This window comes from Aplysia californica, unplaced genomic scaffold (genome assembly GCF_000002075.1).
Source record: "Aplysia californica isolate F4 #8 unplaced genomic scaffold, AplCal3.0 scaffold01073, whole genome shotgun sequence".
NCBI lineage: Eukaryota > Metazoa > Mollusca > Gastropoda > Aplysiida > Aplysiidae > Aplysia > Aplysia californica.
The window spans coordinates 40291-61557 of NW_004798343.1; the positions used below are offsets into that span (position 1 = coordinate 40291).

A 21267-nucleotide genomic window follows, 5' to 3' on the forward strand; every position below is an offset into this window, starting at 1 on the left:
GATATACAATGAATGTTCAAATGAAATTTGAAGCACTACATGTTGGGTTTTTTTTCAGATGGCACTACTGCATAAGTGTAGTGCAAATGTGAAGCCCGTTGTCTTTATGTAGATGGAGTTTTTGATTTTGAACTTATGAACTTATGTATCGGAGCAGTAATTTACACAATGTAGCCTGTAATAAGTTTTGATATTAGTTTCATTCTTGTAATAAATCTTCAAACTATGTCGTATACAAATAAAATGTCCTTAACTCAGATTCAAAATATTCTTTTCCATCAACCTTTTGATATTTCAGTTCACAAGAGAAATGACAAAGACATAAACAACAATAACGAAAGAACATTAATGCAAACGAAATGTGAGGCAGCGTGGTGGAATCAGGCTCTCGTCAATTTTTGGGCATGTAGAGTTATTGGTACCATCTTAAAGCTTATTCACTTGTCTTTATATGGATGAAAAAAATATACGTTCGTCTTGAATACAAGTCGAGATATTTGCGAAAGAAGGAGGTGGGGGTCACCTGTTTTCAGAGGTAAAATTAGTGAGAAAAGGGCCACCAAAGATTTGTTATTTCCTTAGCTTAAGAGTCTGTGGTAACTGAAAATTTACATTTTTGTGCCTTTAATCAACATTGTTTAGAAAAATCCACACAGAAATGAGTTCTTTAATGGGTATGAAAGGTGTTGTGCAAAAAAAGCACAAATTTGATAAAAATTTACAAACCTGCAGAAAAATGCAAGTTTCTTCACTTTGATTATTTTGACGAGAGCCTGATTCCACCACGCTGCCTCACAAATAGCAAATTATATTACCACCAAGTAATTAGCATACTCCAAGCATTCAGACAATTCTAATATCAATCAAAAACCACTTCAAAACAAAATAGAAAAAAAACTTGCAAAATAAAAATGCAAGTATAAAGCTTCCCCAATATTGAGAAACTAAATATATATAGGAATAGAAATGTTTTGTTAGCTTAGTCATCAACTAAAATCGTCTTAGCTTCTCTTTGTAAAACATCCAAAAGAAATCAGTAGGAGCAGGTTACAGTAATTTCATGTTTGTTGCTAGCTAAACTATGAAACAATCAAAACACAAAAACAGACACGCATTCTTAGTGACGAAGGGTTTACATCAATTACAAAACACAAAGACAAAGCAAAAAAGTATACACCAGAGGAAATTCAATTATAATATGCATCACTGTTAGCAGTATGAAGATAGTGCTGTAAAACACCTACTCAATCAATCAATCAGCAGGATAGTGAATTCATGTCAGACAAACAACAGGCTCAACAACGGACGTATCTGTTGACAAACATCTAGGACAGTCAAACAAAAATCTCACAGTTACAAATACAAAAAAAAAAATCCCACACTTATTTAGTAAAGGAACATAAAGAGATGACATTACCCTGAATATCAAAGCTGCGCCCGCTCATATGACCTCATACAGTTGTGAGCGCCGTAAAACATTTACCAATGCTGCGCCATTTTATGAGAAATTCCCAGTTGAAATTACAAAAGTACATGTAGCAGTAGTGAACACACATGTTTCAAAATGGACTCTCTCATCAGTTCCCTCCAAAATAAATTCAGTATTAAATCTGTAAAATACGGAAATCTCTTCTTTTTGAAAGCTGGACTTTAGGCTTGCTAAGACATTATATAGCATTTTTTAAATTCACACTGAAACAAAACTTTGAGAGAATCTCTATAATTCTTCTGTCTTCAGCTATAAAGTTTGGGTTCCTAGTCCACAAAAATACAAGGCTGTAAACCACAAAGCTCTCACAGATTGTAGATCAGAGGAACATCCTCATCTTGTATTTCAGCTGGTTTTACTTTCTAGTTTTTAAAATTCACAGATTTCAAGGATTCAAATTCTGTTTGTTTTCAAAGAGGTCATAGTATGAGAATGATCTGATGTGAATTATCAATTAATTAAATAAATAAAGATACACTTCTTATTTTGGTACTTTTAAATAGCCTACCAATGACTTAAATAAATGCTGTTACATAATCCTTAATGTTTGTGGGGTAAACGTAATCACAAATTGCTTGTTAAATAAATTGTAAACATTCATAAATCTTGCACTTTCCTTCATCCCTATATATTCCAAAACAGGCTAAAAAGCCTCATCAAATTGGAGGGATGTATATTTGTGTGAAACGATATTGTCTGAGGAACAGAGAGACAGTGTATACATCTTCAATTAATATGATTATTTGATTCTGTTTGTGTTTAACTCCTATCAGCCAAAACGACACGCTCCCTGTCATTTTTCTTTACCCTCATCTGCCAGAACAATACAGAGGCTGTCGTTTTCACTTCCCTTAATTAAACACACATTTCTATCCAGTCCTCCAAATCCATTTTTACAAATAGTGATCAACTTTTTAAAAAACCCAATATGATTCTTCATTTTTTAATGAGAATTTGAAGCGTGAAGGCGTATTTTTCCAGCAGCAGCGCTTTGTATCACTGACAATTTTGGATCTAGAATCCAACTTACTTTTAAAATCAAGATTGTTGATCAAATTCCACAACAACATACGTCTGATTTTTTTCTGCATTCAATCTCACAATTCACTTCCCCATATGTTACCGATGGTTAATTTTTTGGCATGGTAAATGAGGCAGATCTCGATCCAAAATTGTCAGTGATACAAAAACTTGCACGAACTCTAAATCACAATGTAGATTTAATTCTAGCTGTGAAGGAAAATCCATGAATTACATTCTGGCTGATAAAAGTTAAAACTTGTAAAATGCAAGACATTCTAAAAAAACAAACAAAAAATTATCACAACAAAAAAGTTTGCAGTGTTTGCAAATTTTCAAACAAACATATAGTAATTTATACACGTATCAGCAGTAGACCTTATACTTAAAAGTAATCACATGAACAATACTTCATTTTAAAAATTATGTAAAATTTAAAAAATCCTATTTATTACAGAGGAAAAGATTAGAGGAAGAGCGATAAGTGATGTTTATCATTTAAGCCGCACTATGGGCCACTCTTTTTAACCATCTCACACAAATTAGAAGCAGAGCAGACAGTTTTCACACACTTAGAAACACCCCACTCTTCACTCTTTGGAAAATTTGAAATGCTGCGGAAAAAAATTGAAAAACAGACAGGAAGATTGCAAGTCGCCCATTTCAATTATAATTCATTACAACAATATCATCAGCACTTGACTTGTTGGAGAGAGAGGGTTAATGAACTGTTTCACGACAGAAGAAAGAAGTTACATACATGTACCAACAACAACCAGAACTTCAAACTAGGCTTCGAATTCAAGGGAAAAGGACCACACACAGCAGTATCAAAAAAATACAACTAACTAACTTTTCGGACTACCAAAAACTTATCATCATCTGTGCCGCATCTCATTAACATAAAATACACCATACCTTTCCACTATTTTTCGGCTGTGCTGTATCTCATTAATAGAAAATATACCATACCTGTCCAGCGTTTTTCAGCCCTATATATAATAATAATAAATAGCATTTGTATAGCGCATATCCCCGCTCAACAGCAGGCTCTATGCGCTTTACACTATACTATTACCCCAGCAGACCATAGAACACACCGAAACATTCTCAGCTTCCCGGGAAGCATACAGTGCAAGCAGCCGATTAAGCGTTCAAAGACTAACAAACTGACAAGATCTTTCGCTGTCTATAGCCGGGTACCCATTCCCACCTGGGTGAAGTGAAGAAAACTCGTGTAAAGTGCCTTTCCCAAGGACACAACATCGGGCCCCTGATAGATAGGCTACAGGTCTAACATAAGGACAAAAGATGCTTACAGCCCAGCATTATCCCACATCTATCAGTTTTCAAATGTCGTGAGGCGAGATACAGTAATTTGGTCCTTCACCATTAACTAATTGCTTGGGATTCTAAATGCACCCAGAGATATTATAACAATATGTTTTTTTTTTTAAGCAATAGCATGGCATCAACAAGAATGAGATAAATTCCCTAACTAACAAAAAAACATAATTATTTTCGCTCAAATTTCTTCACATAAAAAGATATAATGAACCCAAAAGCATATTCAAAACAGGCACTTTTAAATGCATGGCAAAAGCTAACGCTACATAAAATAGACCAAAAAATGGCAATAAGGTTGTAAAAATACAATGAATATCACAGGAATAACTGGCGCAAAATTGCCACCAAACACCTTTAAAACTGTATGTTTTCTCTTTCTGAGATCGATTTCAGCAATCCTACAAGTAAAGTTTTGAAATGGCAGCATCAACAAGCCTCATCTATCATCTTTTTAAAAAGAAATATTTGGTTAACTACAAAAATCTTTCACTGGCACCTTTTAAAGTTTCTGGACGCGAAGCAACAAATGATAAATGGATAACAGGTTCTCAAAGAAGTAGGATTAAATTTTCTCATTCATAATAGACCCCATACACGGATGCAACAGCGTAAATAGATTTATTCCTGAACTCGTGCGAAGAAAAAGTGTCATTTGCCTCGTCCCACAAACAGCGACTGCCGACTCTCATTCCTTGTGCTTTGAGCTCACCAATCTGTACCAGGCAAATTATCTTGTAACGAGGAATCATCAGAGACTTCACTCTGGCCTTGATTGTCTGCGAAAAAAATAAAAATGCGCATATAAATAAAATGTGGGAAATGGTGTACATGACATGATACAAACAGGCCGCAGAGCACTCATGCAACAAAATAATCGTGAAGACTGGCTTCATGTAGGGCTGGACACAAATAGATGACCAGGACTATACAGCTGAACACAGGAGTACAGAAATACTTAACCGAGTACGCAAGTTCAAGGGTGGAGAAGGTCGGGACGAGTACAGATAAGAATTGGACTACGAAGAACAAGTAGACAACGCTTTTCCAATCCAGCGGCCATTTGAGTTCTAGTCCTTCGGCCTGATTCTTACATTACTTTTCCGTAGACAACGCTAAAAATACATTAATTATGAACTTTCTGCTCTTTAACACAGATTGTAAATAAGGCTTTCCAACAATAAGAACTGACAAAAAGGGCACACCATCAGAATAAAACTGAACAAGACATCAGTGTTATTAAAGGAACATCCCCTTGTAGTAATAGTCAAACTTCAAACTACTTACATGGTACAAAGCTAATTTTTCAACTACTTTAAGAAGTCTCTTTCAATCATGTGTGTATTGAATTTGTAAAATCATTTCTATTGAAATTGAAATAAATCTTTTCTTATACAATACATAGCTGGAAAGAGAATTGTGAGGCGTGCTGACAAAAGGAGCTACTTCTCACAATCCACAAATGGAGATGTCTGTCGAAAATTTAGATTGGGGTCAAATTTGTAGATTTTCAATGGATGCCATTTTATTTCCGTCTAATAAGTCTTTTATTATTTTATATCCATATATAAATTGTACAAACACCACCTATAAATCTGACGTATCTGTTTCCATAGCACTAAAATACGAGAAGTAATTCCTTTTGTTTGTCCATCTCGCAATAATTTATGACAACAAAGATTACAACCCTTTCCACCTCCCCTCCCTCCCAAACACACATGCTACACAACATCTATTCACCCTCGGGGACAGAACATTCAAAGAAATGTCTTTAGTGTGGTCTAGTGGTAAGGCTCTCAAACTCAAAGTCAACTGTAAACTTATGGGTTTGAATCCCATCAAGGGCCTGACCTTGTGTCCTTGGGAAAAGCCCTTTACATAAATTTACCCAAGTTTACCCAATTTACATAACTTTACCCAAGTGGAAAAAGGCACCTAGCTATATACAGCGAAAGATCTTGTAAGTTTGTCAGTGTTTTAGCGAGGATTTACCATAGCTTGCACTGTACGCTTCCCACACAGCCGATAACGTTTCTGAGTGATCTAGGGTTGGCCAAGGTAATCATAGTGGTCAAGCGCACAGAGCTTGCTGTAGCGTGTGGATATAAGGTCGCTTTTAAGGACAAGCTGGCTAACCCAAATTGTGAAGGTTTCCAGAAATCTTTACCAATACCGAGAGTGGGCATTGCCCTATCTATAGGAGAAGTTTGGTTTCATTGGTGTGTATATTTGTTTGGTTATAGAGAAAATTGTCCTTGTCTTTTACAGAAACTGAACAAGGGGCAAAAACTTAACCTTTGATTTTCTCAAAACAGCATTTTTCGGGATAATCCCCTTGTGTTTAAAAGCGACCATATATGCACTAAAAAAAATGCAATTACCATTATTACTTACATCTGAAAGAGTTTTACTCATGTCACGGCAGAAATCCGGTCTGTACTGCTCTTCCGAAAGCAAATTTTCCATGGACTCTTTGATGATGCTTCTGACTGTTGCGTAAGGGAATCTCTTGGCCGGTTCAAGTTGGTACGTGTTCTCAAACTTGACAGGGGCGTGGTAGTGGTCGTCATGGCCTGGCTCATCCATGAAGGACACTGAGCTGACTGACCGGTTGGACAAATGCCTGTACGTGCATAGACACAAAATTATTCAATTGTTAAATGCACTTTGTGTACAAAAGGACAATATTCATTTTTCAACAGTAAATAAGTGGGAAATACAAATATACAGGGTTAAAAAATATCATGCAAACGTAGGATGATATTTTGCCCTCAGAAACCTTATTCCTGTTTCACTTTTTTTTTCAGCACTATGTTAATTGAGAAGAATCCTTTCTGTTTTCATTTTTAAAAGTCCTTGCCCCAATTTTGAAGGGACTACCATCCCAGTGTGCCGTTTATGGTTACTTAACACTTTCAAAATGACTTAATAATGGTAATCAAAAAGCAAATCCATTTTTGTATTAAAACAAAACAAACATAGCATTTAAATAATAGTGTGTATTAAAAGCATCAGGCATCACCATTCATAAACAAAGCTATCAACATTGTAAAAGGACAAGCAATGTAAACCTACATAATGAGAAACAAAAATGCCAGATATGTCACATCTTCACTCCTTCATTTCACGTTAAAGATTTGTTACTAAATACCGATGACAGGGTAGCTGAAGCATAATCTTTTCCTTAGATATCACATTGCAGCCAATAAAGCTGGATGACAAATCTAATTAAGGTTGAAACAGGTCTAAAATACAAAAACAGAACTTTAGCCCAAAACTTACCCAACTTTCTGGGCACGGTCATGCTTTGCTGCTTCACTGCTAGTGAATGAAGACACCGACCCCTGCTTCTTCAGCAGACGGGCTGCCTTGTCTCTTGCAACATCTCTATCTGACATCTTGGCAGCTGAAAAGCGATACAGAGCACAAAGAGACCAGGTAAAAAATACAGTCGAAATTGTCAAAGACGTCCATCCAGGGTCGAGGAGAAAAAGTGTACCGTAATCTCCGTCTAAACGCACGATGCTTGAGAAGACCCGTAAGCTTGTGTTTATACGGAACGTGCGTTTACATGAACCTGTGCAAAGGGAGGAAGGAACTCAATCATCTCATTTCCTTGATATTTTACGAACCTCCCTTGGGGCGGAGGTGGTTCACTTTGGCCGATAATGTGACGACACATGACTGTGTAGGATTCCCCGACTGCGATTATGAATTATGAATACAAAGGCGTTGAAAGGGTCGGGGAGGGGGGGGGGGGGGCTCAGAAAGACAGACTCTCTGAACCGATGCACTATAAAATGTCAGATACAGACACACAAGAGGAAGTTTCGTGATTGATCTAATCACAGCTCCGTGGCTTTCCAAGCGACCAATCCCAACTTGGTGAATGCATGGAAGACATCAGCCTTTTCTTTCGTGATTTTTTGAACAACTACGTTATAAGTTCTCCGAGGAGCACAGCTGATTACTTTACTCATCTTTAATAAGAGGCCTATCTTGTGTTTTACAGCGAATCATAGGCCTAACTAAACATTACGTATGCAGTCACTCAAACATCAGAAGACATTTCAGCACACACACACCCCCCCCCCCTCCCTAAACACGTCACCCGACCAGTCTCAGACCAATGTGTCTGTGGAATGTTGGGCATTAAAACTCCCTCCATCACTCGCTTTGTTCTGCGTGAGGGCCAGTCTCACCAAATATTGGTACCCGGTTGTCTAAGCTTGTCTTTATGCAAGCTGTGTGCGCTGCAGCGAAAATTTCCCCATTGTCAAGCTTTGCCTGTTGGCATGTTTCACGGATTGAAGCGTGTGTTTAGAAAAAGTGACCGAGCGTTTGTACGTCTAAATTATATAGTAAAAAACCCGTCATATGACGATACTGTGCTGTGGTTAGCTGTGTGATTCTCAGGGAGTACGGTAGGCTACCTATTTGACATTGAAGAAAACAAGGACAGGCCGAGGCGTGAGCCACGGACTTTTGAAGACTGCGTGAGTAGCGGTCGAGGTGCAGAGCAGAGAGTTCGGACCAGACAGTGCAAGTTGGATCGCTACATGAGGTGGGTGTGCATAGTTAAACCACATGCGTGTATAGTTAAACAACATGTGCGTTTTGAGTGGAGCGTGCTTTTGTATGGCGTGCGTTTAGGTGGAGAACGGTATAGAAGACAGGAAGACATCTTCAACAATGCCATTATAATGTCCCGTTGGACAATAATGAGTAAATGTTCATGCTCATAATAAACTTTTAGCCGACAAATTGCTGAACAGACTGTAGATAACTTAACATCACTTTTCACTACTTTTAGAGTCCCAATGAAAATTACATCCTCAAAGAGTTAAGTTATTTTCCTAATAATCTACCATAAGGGCAGTACATGAGCCTCTTTTAAGTGGCCTATAGTGCAGAGCATGCCCCGCTTCATTTCAATGAGGAAGTATAATTTTACAAATGAAAAAAGGCTATATATATATATCTAGACCAGTATGTTGAAGGGCAATTATTATGGAAAGCAATTGCTTTATTTGCTTTAAATATACTACATTTTTTAAACCACTTCCTTTTTCTAAACCAACTGTTTTACTTTCACATTTTTCATCTTTCTTGTACACCCCAAACATGAAAAAATTAATCATAGTGACATTATAATGAGGCCATTAAATTGCCATTATACAGGACAGGGTCTTATCATGCTAAGGCTGGTCCGCTGAAAAGCTTAACAACACTTTAAAATAATTAAAAGATAGTGTGGTACATTTTCATCAGTTTAAATTGTTAAATCAAGAATAAAAAACAGCTTCATCAGAGAAATTGATCTACTCATGTGTCGTGCTGTTGTGAAGAAAACATACTTACGAGATCACACTAAAACTGTTCACCTGACTCTCTGCGTTTCTTATCTCTAGACCTAACTTGAACAATCAAACTATGGTAACTAACTTTAACAACTTGTCATAAACAAAAGCAAGTCTGGTCACATTCCAAGTTGTGTCAGTTTTGCGTAATTCCAACAAAAATTACCTGTCTTTCTTCTGCTGAAGCACCTGTTCTCTCAGTAGTTGCTTAGATACTATGATGCTACTGTGCTGGAATCGAAAGGATAAGTAAAACTGTTCTAAAACTTCAACAAGTTTTTATGAATTGAAAGGAATTTTTCCTTTAAAACCATAAATAACATAATTAATTTGACATATTAAAACTAAAATGATACAATTTTATAACTAATTTGATAGAAAAATCAGTTGTTTTGACATACGTAAATATCCTTTCGATTTATAAGTAAGAGCACTTCCGGTGTGTTGCGGAACTTCATTTCATTGTTAACGGCTGTTTTATTGGACAATCTGGGTTCCCTTTATCCAATCCAGCCTGCTCTTGGAAAGATGGGCAGAAAATCGAAACAATATGGCGATTGTTGACGAAGCTGTAGCCTAGTTGTCAAAGGAATTATAACACAGAAGTATGTATTTCCCATTAGGATGGCCGAAACGACTGAAGACGACAAAGGGACGATGTCAGGCTATAAACCATATTGTGAGCAGCTGTGATCGAATGCTTTTTGCTGTTATATCAGAGAGGGCTCTCAATATTTGGTACTCAAAGGTGAGCTACATTCTCTGTAAATAAGTATTTTTAGTGTAATCCCCCCTGCCCCTACTCGTCACTGATTGACTGGTTTTCAGTTTCATCCTGAATTCAACTTTCGTTCTGCACTTGACTTCGTCGTCTTTTCTTTCTCACCTTGGCTTATTGGATTATTAAAGGTAGGGCATGCCAATTGATGACTCGGACAAGTTCAGACCAAGAATGTCTTAAATTCTAGATCTAATCTAGATCTAGATCTAGATCTAGATCTAGTCTAGACTTCTAGATCTACACTGACTTGGGCCCTCCAAAGATTTCTCCTCAGCCTCAAACTCAAATAGAATTGATCTCTAGCAGTAGTGTCAGTGTACCAAACTTAGTGTAGATCTACTCGCTTAGTTTGTATTGACTCTTTCTCTCTTTGTAGTTTATGGCCTTCCGTAGTTTATAGCAGGCCTGTAGTGGCTCCAGCCTAGCTTGCTTTACTACACAAACCTACTTGACAAGAGCCAGTAACAAAAAGGAAGTTCCGCAGACGGCTGGTCGACCAACAACACACCCTAACGCTAACCCCTACCCGAACCATAACTCTTTTTTTACAGTGAACCTAGTCACAGTAAAGTAAGTGCTGGCCCCCTGCAGAACTCCTTCCCCCCCAAAAAACATCTCAGTCAATTATAGTCATTCATTGGCCCACTTGTATTGTACTAGATTTCTATAGAAGGCTAGATCTAGAAACACAGTCGCCATGGCTGTGCAATAACCTATATCTAGCAGTTATGACAGCCTCTCTACTCCCCCCTTTATAGTTTCCTCTTTAAAATGGAAACTGGCACGACACGGAAACACGCACAGAAATTTCTTCCTGGCTGAGGCTGATGGTTTTCATCAGTCGAAGGTGGAAGACGCTTTGGCTTTGCCTGCTCAGCCACGGTTTGAAACAATACTCCCTATTAAATTAAGTTCCTCTGGCTCTAACCTTTACGCTGTGCTGCTAGGAAAGGAAGGGAAATATGGGTGGTGTTGGGAGTTACTGATGAACCCCAGATTTTTTTTGTAAAAAGAATTTTTTAACTCTCACGGGGGCTCTCGTGGCCTAGAGGTTAAGGTGTTGGCCTTTCATTTAAAGGTCCCGGGTTCGAATCCATGCAGTGACCGAAAAATTTTCTTCTCTAAAATTGTCTCCTTTCACCTCCTTTCCTGCTCTCTAGCAATGTTCTGTCGTCTGTTTTCGTCTCCACTTTCTGCCCCCACCCCCTCACCTCCTTTGCCCCCTCTTCTGGGCTCCTGATTCTTTCTGCAGCTTTTCTACTCCTACTCCTTGGCTCCTTCTTACCCCTGATCTTATGGTAGGAAAGATCTACACCAAGCCTTCTCGGAGAAGGGCGAAAAAGCTCGGAGGGCCCGTGTGCAAGCTGCGCATGTTTAAGATTCCTTGCTGGTGTCTAAAATTGATTTAAGAGTAGGCTTCGGATGCCACCCGTGCAAAATTCAAAAGTTTAATGTGTCCCATGCACTCATATGACCTCATCATGCAGTTGCGAGTACTGTAAAACACTTACCAAAATTTTTCTTAAACAACAATAAAAAAACTCTCGCGTCATTCACTTTGTCCTTCACTTGGTCACAAACAACCTGGTCTGGAAGGACAGTGTTCCTGTAAACAAGCCACCCTTTCTTTTTTCTTCAGTTCAGAAAAATTTGGCTATTTTAGCAAAGTAATCTAGAACAAAAATGCAATAGGTCATGAACAACCCATCACATGCTCAAAATATTTATTACTATTATAATATAAGTGTAATATAGTTCGAACAAAAACATTTGTACCTCAAAAACTTACATTATAATAATTCGCAATAGATGTATATGTGAGATATCGTGATGAAATCAGGCACTCGTCAAAATAATGAAATTGAAGAAAGAGGCATTTTTCCTCCAGCTTAAAAATTTTTATTAGGTAGCGTAAACACAGCGTCGCGGGCACTCGCGGCCTTCCGAGTGCGTGGTTTCGGTGAAATCGGGGTAATTGAGATCGCTGTTGACTGAGAGGTTAGAGAATGGTATTATATATATGAACATTCTGAGAAATAAGCCTTTCATAGACAAATTTGGCACAGCTACTTTGAAAATTTAGTTTCTGGTACCTATGTTTATCGAATTATTGTTTTATTAGCTCAATACCTTTTTAGTCCAATTTCCATGTGAATTTTACTGGAAAAACATTTAATGGCACAAATGTGTAAATATTCAGTTTCCAGGGATTTTCAGGTTATTATAGAAGTTACCTACTTTGGCGGCCATTTTCTCGCTAATTTTACCCCTGAAACCATGCTACTCTCCACTCTTTGAATGGCTAATATATCGACTTCTTTTCAAGATAAATAGGCATTTTTTTTCATTAAAAAAGCAAGGCAAATTAATCAGCTTTCAGAAACCTCAGGGTCTAAAATTGACGAGTGCCTGATTCCACCACGTCGTGACACGACAAACTGAGTCGAAGTTCGTGCAGAAAGAATAAAAATGAACAAGCAAAGAAAAGTTGCTATAATACCCCAGCATGATGATGTAGTAAAACAATACCAACATAACACCCTCTTTAGGACTGGCATAGAGGCAGTCTTGTCACCAACAGCAAATGTGTCGCATACCTGCTTGTGTGTGTACATGATCCTACATCATTCGCAGGTTGACTTTATCATTATAAGCTTATTATTTTTTTTATTGCAATTTGGTCTTTGGATAGAAGGTGAGTTCCATTTATTCCACCTTTTCAAATCATTGCTTCTTAGAGAACATAAATGAATGATTTCCCAGTTGGTGTCATTCCGAGGAGCCTGGTATGCTAATGCTCAAGTGGTGATGGAACTGCTTTCTTTGTAGTGCTTCTCTTAGCAGTTGAGGGTATATATATCAGCTTGAACGTAAAGCAGGGGACTATGATAATAACTGTTCAAGAGTCTAAACCGACCCAACCTCACTCTTTTTGTTTGTTTTTTAACATTAAAGTGGGAGTCCCACGTGAGTTTGTAAATTTAGAAACCAAAGCACTCAAAGAATTGTGAAAGCCGTTGCTAGAGATTATAATTGTTTTATAGTTTTTTGTATTGTTAGCTAACAAAAAAATCTCTTGGGGATAACTGATATGCCCTGGTCCTGAGATTTATAAAATGTTGTTGGAAAAAATCATTGAAAAGCCACCTCAAAGGTGCACAAGATCTGCCCTACAGAAGTATGAGATTTATAATGTTGTTCCTGAGCCCATCGTTCTGTGCAATGGTGACTTCTGCTATTGAACATCGAGGGATCCTCAAGTTCTTAGATCCTCTGTAAAACCTGATTCCTACTAAGTGGTTGATGGTCTTGTCTTATGTACGACAGAAGTACTTTTTTTAGTTACCACGAGGAAGACAGAAATGTTGCATATATTCCTGCCTTTTTTTTTTTTTCTTTTTTTTTTTTTCTTTTACCTCAGACAAGATACTAGTGCAGTGGTCTGAGAGTCAGGACATTAATAGCTCTAGTTATTGTGTACTTGTAAATAATATTTTATCGTGACTGAGACACAAGGTACCGTTCTGTCACTACTCCTAAAAAAAACCCAACTAGGAAATCTTGCCTCTCAATATCAAGTTTGGAGTGGTTTTACCGAGTTTATAATACATATATTGAAATTATGATCTGTGTTTATTAAGAGGCATTTTGACGATACAAGCTTACTTTATTTTTTTATATTTTTTTTGTTCTCATCTTCACCATTTTTTATTTTAAATCTTTGTGACTTTATTCCTTTTTTAAAAATTATAGTGAAAAGTAGTTCTGACCTCAGCTGAAACTCCAGATATGGCAGGAAACACAAAAGTCATTGAAAAGGCATTTTCTACATTTGCAACACAATAAGTAAAATTTAAAAAGGAATTTGATCTCATTCATTTCACTCATTTTCAGACTACAACTTGCGGATTGCTAAATTTATAAGACGTGGTCATTATTATATCATTGCTTTTCTCTCCCTGGGTCAGAGTAAAGGCCACAAATGAACACTTTCTACCTTTCCCTATCCTTGGCTAGCCTCTTGATGTTATTCCGTCTTCTTCAGAGATTTTTTTAGGTCCCTAAAATATTTTCCCAGGGAATTGTCCCAACATTCTGAGTAGTACAATGAACATTTATTATATTTCCGTGAACTGATAAATATAAGCTTTTTCAGGTGTTGAGGTCATAGGCAATTTCAAAACAGAGATATAGAGAGAGACAGTGGTGCATTATGTGGGGAACTACGTGCAGTTGACTTGTATTGTCCAGTTTTGTAGTGATGTTCTTCTTGTTCTTTTTATAAGTTTCCCTTTTTCTTGTAATGCTCACCCGTCCTCTGTTAACCCGGCTATGGGTGGGTGGTTGGCGGGTGATCTGGTGTGGTTTGCTTGTTCTTTCTTATGAAACATCTATCGTCCTTATCTCCCCTTCTTCTTTTTTTATGTTTGTTACTCTCTTGTAACGCCTCTAATCTTCTGGCGCTCATATGACCTTATTCAGCCGTAAAACCTCTGCTAAAACTAAAAAAATGAACCCGGCTGTTAATGATATTGTTAGTCAGATAGCCAATTACCACACTGTACTCTGTGATGGTAGATGATTACCAGGAGCTGAAAAGATCAGATACAGCTCACTTTTGAATTTCTTTTTCGGACGAAATTTTTGGGCCTCAGTAATGGACCTTACTTTGGTGTAGTTTATAGTTTATAGTGTTAATGCTAATTACATGCTCCTTTGCAAGTATTGTGTTGCAAGTATTGTGTAGGTGGTCATCAAGTATTATCACATCCCCCGGGGCAGTGCGACTGAATAAAGAGTCTTTAGGCCATTCCCGAAAGGGAGGAAATTAACATGTTCTTATGCTCAGTCGATTTGTAAATGGGCTGATTCATCAATGTCATGCTCATAACTGTGCCTGAACTGAACTGCATACAGGGAACTGCTGCTTTTTCTTTCCTAATCCTTACTATTGTCATTTTTCCTCTACTTCTTTTGTATGTTTGTCAATCTCTTGTGACCCACTATTTCCAGGGTGCCTTGATAGTCAAAGCAGACTTTGTGTTATTGAAGCTGGAGAGGTGAGCAGAGTAAACCTGATTCCTTGTATGGACTTTTCTGTTGACATCCACCCCTTGGCACTCGTATGACCTTATTTATGCAGTTTCGAGCGCCATAAAAACTCTACTTAAACAAACAAACAAGTATTATCAATAGGTTTATCTCGCACGTTACAACTGCCCTGTAGTCTGTTTGAATATCTTGGACTCATAGGAAGTCATAGTGAAATAAAGCCTGTGAACGGTAAAGTAAAAAAAATAAAATCTCTGCCAGTAAGTTTAAGGTTTGATTGTTACTGTGTGTTCTGTTTGCTTCTTATATATATATAATAATTAGAATAAATTGCTTTGCTCCACTAGCTGTCACTCAAAGAGGATTGTGTTTACTGTTTTAGTAGTTTTTATTTTATTTTTGATCTGGTTCTTTGCTGATCTTATACTGGAGTCAGTGCTGTAATGGTATGGGCTCTTCGCCCGGTGTGCTAAATACATGGGTTCAGTTCTCACATCGGGTAGAGATATATTTTATCGACTGTCTGCATTATTCTGCCGGGATGTGTCCCGTAGAGCGGTGTTAACCCTGACAGGCAGGGTCACAGCTGCAGGCCTCCTGAATGATGTAACTTGTGTGAATGGGACATAAAACGTTTTGTCCTGCTTACTTCTATTGCACCTCTTCTGAAGAGCCTGATTTTAGACATACTTGCAACAAATTCTGATACAGCAGCTTTTATTTCTCTTCTGAAGAGCCTGATTTTTAGACATACTTGCAACAAATTCTGATACAGCAGCTTTTATTTCTCTTCTGAAGAGCCTGATTTTAGACATACTTGCAACAAATTCTGATACAGCAGCTTTTATTTCTCTTCTGAAGAGCCTGATTTTTAGACATACTTGCAACAAATTCTGATACAGCAGCTTTTATTTCTCTTCTGAAGAGCCTGATTTTTAGACATACTTGCAACAAATTCTGATACAGCAGCTTTTATTTCTATTATTTCTATCTGCTTTTCTTTCTGCTTTTCTTTCATCAATGAATGGCATTTACTGTCAGTATGTTCCTCTTTTTGTGGATGGTTGGCGGGTGCTCTGGTGTGGTTTGCTCCTTCTTTCCTATCAAACACCTATCGTTCTTATCTGCCCTTTTTTGTGTTTGTTACTCTCTTGTAACACCTCTAGTCTTCGGCACTTATATGACCTCATTTTGTTGCAAGTGCCGTAAAAGTCTTACTAAAGCTTTCCTTTTTTGTATGATTAACTATGAAATGAACTGAATGGCATATCATTTATGATCCTAAGTTTGGAAATTGCCCACATGTATTTTGCCAAGATTGTGAAACGTAAATTTCTTCTTTATCAACCTCAAATATTTCTGTATTATTGATACGAGGTGTTTCTCATGGACAACAGAGAGGATTAATCATGGCATCGGAAATAGTGGGAGATGCGTAAAGGGGTAAACAGAACGGGGAAATTTTCTGTATATGTCTCAGTTCGTAACTTGTGTACTAGTTTTAACATATTTCTCGTGGTGGATTTTGATTGTAAAACGTTTAAGTTTTCAAAATTACCATAAATTGCCCTGCTTCCTTCTTATTATTACATACTGTGATATTATGATAAAATAATTTTAACTTTCAGTGGTGTTTCCTGTGGTTTGCTAGTTTCAATATGATGCGTATTTCTGTAATGGATCAAGAAGTCTTTTATGCTGGCCCAGAAGTTCTCTTCTTCTGTTTTGTGTTTCTTTCTTTTAATGATATCCTGACCAAACTGACTCAAAGCCTAGGTTTATTATAGTGTAAAGCGCATAGAGCCTGCTGTTGAGCGGGGATGTGCGCTATACAAATGCTCTTTGTTATTATTATTATTTTGAAGAAAGAATTGAGTAGGTTATAACTTCCTTCTATTGTGATTAAACAGAGAAAAGTTGTGTTATTAGGATTGCTTTTTTTCTCTGTTGTTATTGACGGATGTGGTTTTTCCCCGTGAAAAGCAAACTTCACTTCCCTGTGTGAACCCTTGAGCCCACTACGTGTCACCCACCAGCACCGCACAACTTTGACAATTGTGAGCAGATGCGAGGGTCGTAAAGTTTGTGCCCCAGCTAATGTGGCGAACATGTCACCTCGCTCTCATTTAAATGCCAAGAGCTCTTCACTCCTTGAGAAAGGATCAATGTTCGGGAAGGCCTTATTGCAGTGATTACACTAAGAGTACCTTGGGTGGGTGTGACGTGGGTCATTGATACTTGATAGGGCAGTAGGTATCTCTTTGATAAGGACAGAATGTAATGTACCTGTATCACTCCACTGGGATTTAGTTGTTATTGATTTTCCTTTTAACTCAGTGAGGCAGCAGGCAATAGGGTTTAAGGGAGAGCTACCCCCCTTTACGTTTTACACACAGGCACATTCATTCAGCGAACATATGGTATTATTAAAAATGGTAATGTAAACAAGTTAACAAAAAAAGAATAGAGAGAAAAGTGTTTTCAAAAATGATAAGCTTTTGCGACAATGCTATCATTTGTGTGGCTGTAGCTACTTATCCTTTGTACACAAGTTGAAAAGTGTGAATCACAAGTGGCTCACTTCATGTGTATTTTCTTTTATTTCAGGTCATTAAGACCTAGTTTTATCTGTTGAAAAATAGAGTGCTGTCTTATAAATTAAATAATGATTATCTCAAATGTAAACAATGCTGTGTGGGTGGTTGGCGGGTGCTCTGGTGTGGTTTGCTTCTTGTTTCCTATGAAACATCTATCACCCTTATCTCCCCTCCTTCTTTTTAATGTTTGGGTACTCTCTTGTAACACCTCTAATCTTCTGGCGCTCATATGACCTTTTATGCAGTTGCGAGCGTCGTAAAACCTCTACTAAAACAAACTATCTGTGGAAAAATAAAGTGATGTCTTGTAAATTAAACAATTATTATCTCTAATGTAAACAATGCTGTGTTTAGTTACCGGGTAAACAGATACAAATCATCAAATGTACTTGTTATACTGCATCTGGTTTGAAATGTTGACCAATTTCAGTACATTTAGGGTAGGGTTTGCAGAGTAAGTTGTCATGCAGCCAGCTATTGCTATACTATGGTTGTTTCCGGTGATTAACTGGAATGTTTGATCGGTAAAAGATGACAGCCGTTATTTGTGATTCATCTCTTCACAGTTGAACAAAACAGTTGTCATAAAAACTAAATAGATAACTTTTGCAGTGGTTGAAGGAAGGGGTGAAAGAGAAGAGGGAATATACCTCACACCTAAATTTCTTAACTGTAAAGGAGAGAATGGTGTTAACATAATTCTGTCAGTATGTTACTGTTTTAGCACTTGTAAAATGGCAGCTTGCACTCTATGCTTCTTGGGAAGTTGAGATTGTTTCAGAATGCTATCATGTCTGCTGGGGTAATAGTGTAGACTGTAAAGTGCATAGTCCTTGCTGTTTAGCAGAATGCTATCAGGTCTGCTGGGGTAATGATATAAATCAAAGGCATCTAGTTTGTTGTGGAGCAGGATTTTGCGCTGTACAAATGCTGTCTGATATTATTATTAACATGACTCTGTTGGCACTTTTTAATAAGTTCTTTTCATTTTCATAAGCGATGACGTCTATCAGTGAAAGAGATAAGACTTTCTTGTATGGGCTCTATCTATCTCTTCTTTATCACTTCCCATTGAGATACGCCGTGTGGTTTTAGATATATCAAGGTGAATGTGACTGCTTTTTCTGAGCCACAGTGGCATTGCAGGATCTTTGCAAAGTTCATGTACATAGTACATATACCGAGTATATTTTTACTCAATAGAAATAACATTTTCTTGTACTGTCACTTAGTGTGTGCAGTGTATTCACAGTTTCTAACCTTTGTTGGAACTCTGAGAAACTATTCACCCCAGTGCTAGAAAATGAAAAGTAAGGGTGTGTGTGTAATATATATTTTATGTATAAGTAATTTCTTTGCACTTTTTTTTCCTGACAGCATTTGAAAGCATACAAAGTGTGTTTGTAACCCCCGCTGACCTTCTGTCTGTGTCAGAATTGTTGAGCTTGTCACGGTTGACTCGGCACTTTAAGTGAAGCCGTAGAATTGTTGGAAAGCTGTTCCACTCTGGTGGCTCTGGGACTGTTGGTGACACATCCACCACCCGGGTCTGTGGCTTTTTCTTTTGAGATTGGGAGCGTTGTTGTCATCGTCGTAACTGGCATCCTTCTGTGGCTTTTTCCTTTGTTGTCTGTGTGCTTCTTTCTCTCTCTCTCTCTCTCTCTCTCTCTCTCTCTCTCTCTCTCTCTCTCTCTTTTGTGGAGACTTGTTTTCTCCGAGTAGAAAGGATTGTCTCTTATTCACTTAGGTCTGGTTGAAGGGGGTTTGTTTTATTCGTCATAACTTTATAATTTAAATTTTCTTTTCTTTCAGTGTTCCCAAAGTGGGGGTCGATGAGGGGTGTGTGTTTGTGTGGGGGGGGGGGGGGGGGATTGATAAGACTTGATGCACATCAGTAGGAGATGCAACCCCTTGAATGGTGAAGAAACATCTGTGTCATACATCTGGGTTCACTCGCGATATTTTCTTTAGTATATGGTCTGTTCTTTCTGGGTTTTTTCCCCTCTATTTAAATCTTTTGGCTTTGTTCTCAGGTTGAAATTTCTTATTTTTTGTATTCTTGCATCCATACTGGAGCCCTTTGCCGCAAATAAAGTCCAAAGAATTGAATAGACGTTTGGAGCTTTGGCTGTTCAAAAGCAACTTGAAATCTTAAGTCACTGTAGTGTGGAATAGAGACTTTGAGATCTTCTTGTTCATCTTTAAATGGACATCCCAGTTTCCAGTGAGAAGGTTGCTTCTGTTTGCCTCTCTAGACTCCCGTACCGTAGAGTTCTGGCTCTCCCTGCTTTGGGTTGGGCCAATATTTCCTTCTAATTAAATGCCTCGAACATTGCGCAGGTTGACCTGGAGATTAACCCTATCCGTACGCCCTGGGGTCATTTTGTACCCCCAGGGTTGTATTCTTCACATTTTAGAATACTTCTAGTACGAAGATCTCTTTGAAACTTTCGGTATTTCTCAAAAAATCATTTTGACTGACTGCTATGCAAAGCGCACGGATCGGATTAACGATCTTAATTTCCTCTTTGAAAGTGGTTGCACAGAGTTCCCCGCGCCGTATGGGTATGATAGTAAAACATAACGTACGGATATAGGGTTTGAAAGCTTCATCAGCGTATAATTGATACAGATTTTGGGCCAGCGGTAGTTTCACTTCCTTGCCACAGAGGCACTGTGAGAGAGCATAAATAAGAAAAATGGAAAAGGAAGGGACATATTTTGTTCTATACAATACCCTGATTACACAAAATAATGAAGCTAACCAACATACTGACTTATCTGTACAAAAAAACCCACAAAAAGATAAAGACAGAAAACCATATTTACCGAAAAGTCACTGAATTAGGTAATGTTTTAATAACGCACTTGGAGTTACAATTGTCTATTACACCCTGTGCATATATATATTGTGCTGACAAAATGAGTTATTTCTCACAATCCCCAAGTGGAGAAACTGGCCAAATTGGCCGAAAATCAACACTAAGGTCAAATTTGCAGATTTCTATTGATGCCATCTTCTTTAAATATAACATGCCTTTTATTATTTCATACTTATAAATTTTAAAATCTTCACCTGTAAGCGTGATTGTATCTATTTTCATAGGGCTCGAATCCGAGAAGTAACTCATTTTGTCAGTACGCTTCCCATATCTAAATCTTTATAAAATATCATTAGCCCGAAGTTATGAAGTCTATTGAAGCATGTTCGAGTTGCGTTGTAGAAGTTAATGAAATGACATAATTATGTTGGTCACTGGCAAAATTGAGGGCAAGCGAGGCAGGGGTAGGCCCAGAACAACATACTTAGGGAACCTAAACAAATGGGTAACAGTCAGGGAAAGATCAGGGAAACGTAGCTTTTCTGAGAGCATCCGAGCAAAGGAATGAATGGAAAATCATGATCGCCGATGTCTGTCGCAGATCTGGCACTGGATGATGATGATGATGATGTTGGGGACCAAGTCACAAAAGCACACAATAAACGCATCTTCCTGGTTCTTGCTCCCTTCATGTAGTGGCACGGTGGCCGCCCAGAAGATCTGGTCACGTGGGTCGGGTCTGGCAGTGGGCCTGAGTTTGGTGAACCTCTGTTGTAGAGGGATCCTCTTTGCTTTATTTTAT

General features: G+C 37.9%; 2 protein-coding genes across 3 annotated transcripts in view; one reads left to right on the forward strand and one right to left on the reverse strand.

The window, feature by feature from the left end:
* Nucleotides 1-3953: 3953 nt before the first annotated feature.
* On the reverse strand, nucleotides 3954-9513 carry LOC101857216 (tctex1 domain-containing protein 1-B). Of its 2 annotated transcripts, none has more exons than XM_005111533.3 (4): nucleotides 9380-9513; nucleotides 7136-7259; nucleotides 6248-6476; nucleotides 3954-4632 (listed from the first exon to the last, which is right to left on the reverse strand). In XM_005111533.3, the coding sequence occupies exons 2-4, from the start codon at nucleotides 7249-7251 to the stop codon at nucleotides 4429-4431; spliced, it is 549 nt and encodes a 182-aa protein (XP_005111590.1). In that variant the 5' UTR covers nucleotides 7252-7259; nucleotides 9380-9513; the 3' UTR covers nucleotides 3954-4428. The 2 variants fall into 2 exon arrangements, with proteins under 2 accessions (XP_005111590.1, XP_005111591.1); XM_005111534.3 differs by lacking the exon at nucleotides 9380-9513 and adding an exon at nucleotides 9215-9345.
* Nucleotides 9514-9751: 238 nt separating this feature from the next.
* The window catches only part of LOC101858374 (guanine nucleotide exchange factor subunit RIC1), a 91351-nt gene continuing 79835 nt past the window's right edge, over nucleotides 9752-21267 (forward strand). Inside the window, exon 1 of the mRNA XM_035973232.1 lies at nucleotides 9752-9961. Coding sequence (XP_035829125.1) covers nucleotides 9821-9961 — 141 coding nt within the window. The 5' untranslated portion in view covers nucleotides 9752-9820. The remainder of the gene's footprint in view (nucleotides 9962-21267) is intronic.